Source organism: Echinops telfairi, unplaced genomic scaffold (assembly GCF_000313985.2).
Source record: "Echinops telfairi isolate 266 unplaced genomic scaffold, ASM31398v2 ScPeMD7_5592;HRSCAF=6446, whole genome shotgun sequence".
NCBI lineage: Eukaryota > Metazoa > Chordata > Mammalia > Afrosoricida > Tenrecidae > Echinops > Echinops telfairi.
In genome coordinates this window covers 54,557,039-54,567,383 of record NW_022109491.1, presented here as the reverse complement: position 1 = coordinate 54,567,383, position 10,345 = coordinate 54,557,039, and the positions used below count along the sequence as shown (strand labels likewise).

General features: G+C 45.8%; 1 protein-coding gene across 2 annotated transcripts in view; it reads left to right on the top strand.

Moving 5' to 3' along the window:
• The window catches only part of NTM (neurotrimin), a 1,335,738-nt gene that overhangs the window by 740,878 nt on the left and 584,515 nt on the right, over positions 1-10,345 (top strand). Inside the window, exon 2 of one of the 2 annotated variants that reach the window (XM_004714205.2) lies at positions 783-867. In XM_004714205.2, the coding sequence (XP_004714262.1) occupies positions 783-867 (85 nt within the window). Of the gene's footprint in view, positions 1-32; positions 868-10,345 lie in introns of those variants that run through there. The other variant, XM_004714206.2, reaches the window with a different exon arrangement.

Sequence of the window (10,345 nt, the reverse complement as noted above, 5' to 3'; positions counted from 1 at the left end):
GAGGAGGAGGAGCGCGGGGACTCGCGCGCAGGTCGGCTGTCGCCGCGGTACCCGCTCGCCTGGTGTCGAATGCGCCCGGGTGTCCGGGAAGTGGCCGAGGCGGCGGCGGCCGGATCCGAGGCCGGATTGCGGACAGCCTCTGCTTGGCGTCGCCCCCTCTTCCGCGCGCTCCCCCGCGGTGCCAGCGCCGGGGACTTTCTTGGTGACCACAAGCCATCTGCTCCTGGCGGCGAGCCTGCCTCCGAAACTTACAAAGAAAGTGTTGCTTTTCCGCCCTCCTTGGAACTGAGGAATCCCGGACCCCCGCTGGGCAGCTGGCGGAATTTAGCCCGCCCCTCCCCTCGGTACCAAAGTGCTTACTACTCTCCAAAGTGCCATGCCTCAACTCGTAATGGGAAGAACCGGCTCCTAAAACGTGCCCGCACCTTGGCACCTGCCATCCGCTCCCGCTGATCGGCGCCTTCCCAGCCGGACCGATGTCCTCCACGGAAACTCGCTCGCCAAGGCTGGGGAGCTGAGGCTGGGTTTGGGGAAGGAAAACTCGACTCGGAGGCGTGTTCTCCTCCTTCTGCTCCTCGTGGTCTCCAGCCGCGCTCCGCTCAGCCCCCTCTCCTCCCAACCCCACCCCACCCCACTTCCTGTGCTCGCTGGGGAGTGCGCAGAGCCTCGGCCGAGTTCTGGGAAGTTGTGTCTGTCGAGGATGGGGGTCTGTGGGTACCTGTTCCTGCCCTGGAAGTGCCTCGTGGTCGTGTCTCTCAGGCTGCTGTTCCTTGTACCCACAGGAGTGCCCGTGCGCAGCGGCGATGCCACCTTCCCCAAAGCTATGGACAACGTGACGGTCCGGCAAGGGGAGAGCGCCACCCTCAGGTAGGGAGCTGCCACTGGTCTGTAAATTGATGGCTTGTGTGGGGGGTGAGGGGGATGGTGAGGGGCAAGGGTATAGGCCCTTGAGCTGGATGGAGCTTTCTAGGTTGGAGGAGGGGGCGCCAGTTCCTTAGAGTTCAAGGCTCCTTCCTGCAGGAGCTGCTGCTTTGCCCTGGGGATATGACTGTCGCAAGGGAACCACTCATCCCCCAAACAGACTCAGGGAACTTGTTAAGAGCAAGGGACTGAAAGGGCAGAGTCCCTAAGCATGAAGAAGCCCCCTGACCTGCTTGTTGTGCCAGCCAGCCTGATGGCTTGGGTAGCTGGGTGTCTGCCTGGGTTCCACCTGGAAAGTGTTCTCAAAAGTGAATGAGCACCACAGGACAGGTCCGGCTTGGTCCAGGTGCCCGCACTCAGCCTGTGCCCGGATGCATTGCCAATCTGGGACTCTGTAGGCCTGGCACAGCTATTGCTTTGTCCTGAACCTGGCTTGCCTGGGCTCTCCTGAGGGGCTTTGATGCCATGGGCTGGTGGGCAGAGATGGTACTTTCTTCTGTCTGAAAGTGGATTTCTGATGCTGAAGTTACTGAGATGCGAATGCCTTGCTGGTGGGAAATAGCATTTACACTGGTTGCCTGTGCTTGATTCCTGTTATCCACTAAAGCAATAGTGCAGTGCTCATCAATTGAACAGAAACTAAGATTTCATTGCTTTGTTGGGTCCAGACTGGCTTTTGGGTTTAAGGCTTAACGGAATTGGGGAGGAGGTGGAATTGGGGTGACTGTGTCTTGTGTAAAGTAGAATGATACTACCTCCCTCATGACCCAGCTTACAGAAAAGCAAACTCAAGTTCCAGTGTCTACACATGGTACCACTCACGTAAAGACAACACAGAATTGGTGATGGCTATGCATGAGAAATGTCTTTCTCTAGGATTTTGAGAGAGTAAGCCTGAGGAAGAAGTTAAGTACAAACAGATTCACTGATTCCCCTGGCAGCCTTTGATTGAGTTCCCCTGCCTCTCTTTGATTGAGTACTCCCTCTTAAATGAAATTGTCCACACTGGAAAGTTGAACTAACTTCCAGGCCACATGCCTGTCCTGTTGCTGGTGTGTTTAAAGCTTTGACCCTGATCACTGTTGTTCTCAGACCAAATTGCTTGAGAATGGTATTTTAAGACAATACCCACAGAAAGGAAAGGGTTGAGGTGAAGGATACAGCTGAATTGTCAAGAACTCACCAAGGAAGAGTGTGATTTAAAGGAGCCCTGCAAACCAAAATAGGGGAGTTAACCTTCAAGGCCCCAGAGATTTCCTAGGTACCTATTGGTGCACAAATCCCTGCCTTCCACTGAGCCCTTTGGAAACTATTGTGAATGCAGGTTAAACATACTATGACTATGTATTGATCCTATCTGGCTTACAAAGAGATTTCCGGGGAATTCCAAATACTCAGTTATGTCTGACTACTTAAGAACAAAAGCACAGATGACCTGCTAAAGAAAGCAATGAAGTTCATGACATTTAGTGGCTCTCTGGCTCTTCTTTTGTCTCTATCCCTTGGCAAGGAGGAGCATGCAAGGTATAAAATGGAACCATCCTCTCGTGATGGAGACTGGAAAGAATCAAATGGGATCACGTTTTCAAGGAGGAGGTGAAAGTTAGCCAGCTCTGTGGAGATTTAGCGAAAGAGGAAGGGTGCCTGGCTGGCAGTCTCTTCCACATTATAGGGGTGGGGGGTGGGGGTGGGCACAGGATTGGAGAGGATAGGATTTAGTTTCCAGAAGTCAGCCCCCAAGAGCACATAGTAATTATCACTCTCTAGACTCTAGAATTCTTTCTGCTGAAAGAATTCAGCAAACTGTACAGACCTGGCTTTGAGCAGCTCCTCCTTAAAATACTCTTATCATGTCCCAGCCGGCCTCTCCCTTCTTTGTCTTCCTTCCCATGGCTCCTCTTGTCTTCCTGTGTGGGTCCCACTCCTGGTTTGTTACAGGCATTCATATTTACATGCACTTTCCCGTGTGTTCTAGCCACAGGAGAGTTGTTTGGGTGTGGATGAAGGGGAAAGGATGTATGGTGGGCAGGGGACAGGGGTTCCCCTGGAGACTCTGGAATCACCCCCAGCCCATCTCAGGTATAAGATGACTCTTTGGATGACCAGTTCCAGGACAGAATGTCTTTCTGCTCACAGGAGGAGAACTCTCATAATGGATGGGGGCTACATGGTCCGTTAGGCTAGCTCATGGCCAGCACCAACCATTGGCTTTGAGCTTGGATTAGGAGGTGAATGAATATCAGGTCCATCAGGCAGATGCCCATGACACCAGACAGCTGACCTTTGCTTTGTTTCTCTGATGTGATGCCGTGGGACTAGGAAGAGCGATGCTTTTATTAGATGGAAGCCTGTGGACTTTTAGAGTCAGGCTTTTTGTCATCTTGTAAGCAGACACCCAGGTAACAACTACAGGATGTTTTTGTTTTTATGAGATTTGCTAAATTCACACTTCATCTGATGCCAGAGAGGGATGTGATTGCAACACTCTAGAAGCTTATGGTTCTTGGTCATTTCATTGTTTTCCCTTTTTATTGACTGGAGCGAGATTATGTCTCTTATTCATCTGTCTATCTATCTTTTTTTTTTTAACCACAATGGTGGTCTCCCTGATGGGAGGACCACCCTGTCCACATGCTGTGATGGTGGAGATGCTTGCAGTTTCCTTCGTGTCCAGCAGAGGACTTTTTGCTCTGATTTCTTTTTATTCTGCTTTGTTCTTACCAGTTTTGTTTTTGGAGACTATTTGACTTGTTCCCAAAGATTAAATGTTTCAGCAGCAGCAGATTCAAATGTGAGGAAACTTTTTAAGAGGATTTATCAGAAACCTTTTGCCTAACAGGACACTGAAACCTAAAAACACCTGTAAATAATTTGAAACCCCCCAGGTTTCTTGCTCTCCTGCAGATAAAGTATACTCTATAGGGATATTTTCAAAGAGTGAAGTCAGAAAACAGAATGTGCGACAAGAATATTAACCAAGGTATATTTTTGTGATCATAGTACATTTGAAAGTATCCTAAATAGGTACTGTTTACAAATAAAAGGTTCAGAATAGCTTCAAACGTTCAGGGGAAAATTCCATTATCTCCTAATTCCATTTTTCCCCATGAATTTTTTAAGACCCCCCCTCGTATAATAGCTAACCCTCACCCAACCACATGATATTAATACTTAAACCAGAGTTAATCCAAATAATAACCCCTGATGTAGGGTCTGTGATTATTGCATTTTACAGCTAGGACACCACCATATGGTAAACTTCCCTCATCTGACCATGAATTTACAGGGTGGAAAGTTTGCAGCCAAGTTATCAAGTAGTCGTAGTACTAATAGCGACAGCCAGAAGAGTACTCTCAGTTATTAGTCAATCATTGTATTAAATACTTCATATACATAGTATTGGATCCTCACAACACCCTACAATAGGATCAGTTGTGCACATTTTCAGATGGGGAAGCTCAGGCCCAGAGGTGTAAATATCCCTAGAATCTGCACATAGGAAGAAGCAGATGTAGGATCCAGACTCAGGACTTCACCCCTTGTCTTTGTTGGTATGCCACGCCTTTCCAATTAGAACCACTCCCTGCACTCTTGCTTGTTAACCATAGTTACAGTCTACAACAAAATGATAGATAACAGATGATAGGAGATAGAGTGATACTGCTTTATTTTCATCTGTTCAGTACCCATTGCGCACTGTGCTCCAGGCTTCGCGTGATGAGAGTGTCAGGTGCCCTGGTGGAACAGTGGGTAGCATGCGGGGCTGCTAGCCACAAGGCCAGGCGTTCCAACCCACCACCAACTCCTCTGGAGAAAGATGGGCTTTTCAGCGCCCAGATAAATTTGCAGCCTCAGAAACCCACAGGACCAGTTTTACCCTGTCTGATGGGGTTGCTCTGAATCAGGATTGACTCGAGGCCAGGAAGCTTGGTTTGGAGTTGGGTGTTGGGTGTGGAAAGACAGGAGGGGTAGATTTTACTCCCAAAAGACCTGACTAGCTGAGAAGGCCAGTCTTGTGAGTGTAAGATAACTAATACTGGAAAGGGAAGTGTGCCCGTTAGCAAATGGGTGATGTGTCTTTCCTTGAGCCTGGATGAGGGAGGTGAGATTTTTGGAGGGTTGAACTGCAGCAGCCTGAGGAGCAGGCTGTGGGAGGGGAGGTGGGGAGGGGAGGAGATATGAAAGAAGATGTTTCTCTCTTTGTGAGACTGCTGAATGTACTCATGCTATCACGGATTCTCCCCATAAGCTGCCTACTAGGGAAGTGAATGATTTCTTTGGAATTATCTGGTAAGTGCGTATCAGAGGCTGCACCCGTCCCTCAGTCCTGTGTCTAGACTGTAAGCTTTGTGATAGAACGCTGCTGTTTTTCTAGGATGAATAAGCATGAAAGGTCTGAGAGATGTGCAAACGCTGAGGTCTGTTTAAATATGAGATTGCTACGGAACAGCAGAGAATAAGGTGGTTTTGATATTTGGAGGGACCTAGGAGGCCATCAAGATTTAGGATGCAGTGCTTCACTCATCTCATGTAAAGCATTGAGGACCTAATTGCCCATGCTGATAGAACCTCTACTGGTCAGGGCAAGAGAATGGTGCCTAAAAGAAGAGGAATGCCTGACTCCAAGCTGCCCTTCAAGGCCTGACATTTGCTAGCACCGTTTGAATTACTGTTCTCCACATCGCTTCATCCACCTTCACCCACCATGTCAGAGACACCCTGACCATTACTGCTTTGCAATCACACAACATTCAGTTCTCAATAGGACTGGGTTCCCATGCTCCTCCCTGTCAGGAATCCCCCATCCCAGATCTTCCCATGATGCCTGCTGCTTTGCATTTCAGCCTCAGTTCAGCTGGGGTTCACGGAAGGCTTTCTGGACACACAGTTCAAAATGACCCCTCCACCACCATCTCTACATAAACAATAGTGTATAATCCTAGCCTTTTCCCAATTCCAGACAGTTTTCACCATCTGAAAGTTTTCCGTTCATTTGTCAAGTTTAGTACGGCCTGTCTTTCTCGGCTAGACTACATTCTTTGAGTTGAGGCCCCTTCTCTGTCTTACTCCACACTCTGTCCTTGTGATTGGCGTCGGGGAAGCATTCAGGAAATAACTGTTGCGTCAATGAACTAATGACTGAGATTGTTTCCAACCTTTCCTTGCTATTGGCCATGCATTTCCTGGGTTATCTTATGTTGTCCTTGATCTAGATTTGTTGCGGGTTCACAGTAATTTCTGTGTGGGTTATTCAATGGTGCGACGCTGCTCTGATGGAGGTGCTGGTGGGTGATGACAGATGTACACAAGGTATTGAAGTATTGTGTCTCTGTTCAGCACACCATGGGAGGTGGCAGGTGTCTATGGTTTCAGAGATGCACCCTAGACACATGCCTTTCCCCATCAGATAAGTTCCCTTTGCAGCATTTCAGTCCGAGAAAGCATGCTACTTTTCATCGAGGTACTTACTCAGCGCCATGAGCACCTCCGGACAACTAGAGCCAAAGTAAGAGGAATACAGAAGAGCGCACTCTGCCCTCCTTGTTTCTCTGTTTGGAGTCAGCTGGCTGTGGTTGTCTTCCAGCATAGCTGTTGATCCGTTACTTAGGAGTTAACTTGTTCAGACTACCAAGTTCATGAGAAAGAAAAGACCTCTCAGAAAGCCTGTGCTGTTCTACATGCTCTGGTTTCCCTATGCATACCAACCACTGGGCGCTCACCTGGGAACGGCCAAGTGTCTGCCCAGTGAACGGTGGTTCAAGAGAACATGAACAAATGGGGCAGTGGCGGCAGGCTCTGGCACATACACTTCGAGGGTGGAGGAGCCAAAAACTTAAATGGAAAAAATAAAAATCCCATGGGGCTGTGGAGGAGTATGCCAGGGTTCCTCTGGCCTCCAGAGATAGGATGAAAGGCGAGTCCTCTGTGTGACTCTTCCTCACCTGAATCATGGGTGTTTTGTAGAACCAGTGTTTTTTCCTTTCTTCTTCCTTTAAAAACAAAACTTTCCTTCTCTTGCTTTCTTGCTTTTCTCTCTCTCTCTCTCTCTCTTTCTTTCCCCTTTTAAAAGAGTCTAACCAGCTTGTTTCATGGGCCATAAAGATAATTATAACCAGTCCTGCACAAGGATCCCTTGCAGAAGGGGTGAGGGCGGGGCAGGGGTGAAATCCAATCCACAGTCCCCTCCCAAGCCGTGAACCCTAGCCTGAGACCACACATGACCAAAGGAAGGGGCATCAAGTGCTCTTAATGCAAAGGCATCACATGGACTTTGACCGACTCTGATGTAACCAGGTGACATTTAGGGAGAGCCAGCCATGCTCTCTCTTAGCTGCCGGTTCTTCGGTTTTGTGCCCATATGGTTATTCGTTGTGGGATAGCCATGCTTACCACGTACTTATTACCATGTACCCTGAGCTCTGCACCTTACCAGCAAAGTCTTAATCTTCATACCTGCTGCAGGAGGTGGAGACAATTGTGATCCACATTGTACATATCAGGTCACCGAAGCCCCACGAGGTAGAGCAGTGCCCTTCCACACTGACCTAGGTCTCTTTTGGTTTGCACCATAGTACTTTTCTCATAGTGAGCTTTATTCCATATCTTCTTATTGCCAATTTCCTCTCCTCCAGGAAACTTGGGGAATTAGGTGGTTCCTCTTCTTCCTACTTCACGATAATTTCTTTTTTGGAAGTGTCAGAAATGAAGCCTGGGTGTGTTTAATGTCTAACATGGATTACAGTCTAGCAGACTCCATGGGGCAGTTCTTCTCTGTCACATGGGATCCTTATGACCCAAAAGCAGCCGATTGGCACCTACCGACAAAAGCAGCGTGGTCTACAGCGAGGAATGCAGACAGTGACTCAGCTGGCCCCTCACCAGAGAATCACAGACTCCATTGTCTATTCAGAAAAGAGACATTTTTTTCCCCCAGGTTTTATTGTCACCCTTTTCCTCCACATATTAGCCCCTTTGGATGCTGGCACCAAATAACAATCTCACAAATATTTTCATCTTCTTCTGTGGAATGGGATTGAACAAATCTGGGTTGAAACACAATCCGATATGAATTCGAGAGACAGTGACTTGAGATGCCGTGGTACCAGGAGGCAACACAGGTGGGAAAATAGAACAAAGACATATTTATGATTTGACCTAAAAGCTTCCTTCTTGTGTCTACTAGAAATAGCACCACTGGCATCTTTCCTGGGGACAGTTTTTAAAAATTCATAATTAATATGAATAGCATATTTGTTCTCTTAGGTTGAAAGTCACAACTGAGGGGGAGGCTATGGCATTACCCTTACGTTATTTGAGGTCACTTTGTGCTCTCAGGAGCAGGTTGATGGGTTTTCGTTCTGGGTAATAGATTGCTGATAATAAATAAGTAATACCATCAATTCCATTTAGATGCTATAATCCTACTAATTTTAGAAAACCAAGAATTGATTAGGTTATGGATGCAATTTCAAATTAAAGTGAGCACGGAGTTCCTGGTGGTTCAGGGCATGTGGCCACATTAAGAGGGTGAAACACTCCGGATATTTAAGGCAAGTGGTAGAGACAGAGATCTCTGAGAAATAAGACATTGTTCACTCGTGTGTGTGTGCACAAGTGATGTGCTACAAACTACATGGTCTGTGAACCGAAGTCTAATAACCCTGGTCCAGGCATGTTTTCTCAACAAGGTCTTAGGCAATATCTTTAATTCTCTATATAAGGGGGGTAGTTATTACCTACCTTAAAAGGTTATTTTGGTCTAAAAAGAGATAGTACACATAATGATTTATGCATAATTTCAACTCGTTCTGTCCACACGTCTACACAGACACACACATGCATGTATCAATCATGTATTTGTATGCATATGTGTTATACATATATAGATGTTTTCACTGCAAAGCTATTGTAGCTTAAGCACCCATGTGGCTACAATTTGGTAAAATATGATTTCTGATGAATTCATAAATAAGAAATCCAGGTCCAATTGTACTTTTTTCCCCATGTTTTTCCTACACATCTTTTTAAAAGTCTGAATTTCTCAAGGTGTCTGCTTTCTGAGCAAGGATAAGAAGAGAGGGTTTTTGTTGTTGTTGTTTGTTTTTTCCATTTCATAGCAAATGGTTTCATAACCAGTTCATAGTTGAAAGATGACTTTACTGTTTTCAAAAGTCATATAGAGGACTTTTGGGAACTAGCTTCTCTGGAAAAATAGAGGGGTTAGGAGTTAAGACACATTTCGGATCAGTAGGCCTCGTTAGCTTAGAGACCTGATTTTCTCCATAGTTCTTTCCATAAGGAGTTGGCTGTCAAAATAGCAGTTTGAATAACATCTCTTGGGGGTTTAAGGGATTCCTTGAACTTAATATTTCTTCAAACTCTTCCTCTTCATTTCCACCTGAACATTGGGAAGCAGGCTCCAGTTTGCAGGGCAATAATAAAAATGGAAGCCTCTAGACATTTGGTCATTGTTCTTCTTGGACAAGTCTGGGACCAGGCAAGAATATGGTCCATATCATGGGCCAAATTAGTGAGAGAGATGGGAACGTAGTGGAATGTATGGGAGCTGCAGCTGGACAAGACTGGTTTGTTTTTCTGGGCCATGCATGTTTTCGGTCTTTGTCGGGGTGTGATCTGACACTTCTGAAGCACTTGCTTTAGTGGAAAACATTTGCATTCTTCTTCTCTGACAGGTTTCTGCTTTACCCGGGGTTCTGGCATGCACAGGTCTGACTGTATTATCAATAGCAGTCTCAGTCTTTCACTGATCTGAAACATATTTATTCATATCATTGATTTATGTGTGTTTATTTGGGGATATTTAGCTAACTCGCTGTCTTATCCCTTTTCAAAATTTGGGCTTATGAAGATTTCAGCGGGTTAGAGTTGTCATCAGAAATGAACATATGAATTAATCTTACATTCATGCTGATCGATTTGTAAATATAATAGAATTTTTAATGAAAACAGTATTCACCAGCAGATTGATTTAAAATTAAAAAAAAACTGACATCAACCTTCAGACAAAGCTTTGCTGGCCCCATGGAGGCAAAGGAAGATGTGTTTGTGTGAAAATACTCTTTGGTCTTCTCAGGCTTTCAGATGATGTCACAGAGAGAGAGGAAAAGTGCGCGTGCGGTACAATAATCATCTTTGGATAATTTTTCTCATCAGGGAAGCTCGTTGTGAAACATGCCTAACCCTTCAGAACCTATGAGTAACAGAGAATGGAATTTATTTTAAATGTAATGTAGCTTGCATTAGATGAAAATTAGAAGGAGTAACACCTTAAAAATGATACAGACAGCGTATTCTTAAGTAATATATATCTATATATATATGTATATCTATCATCTATCTATCTATCTATCTATCTATCTATCTATCTATCTATCTATCTATCTATCATTACCTTTGAAAGGCC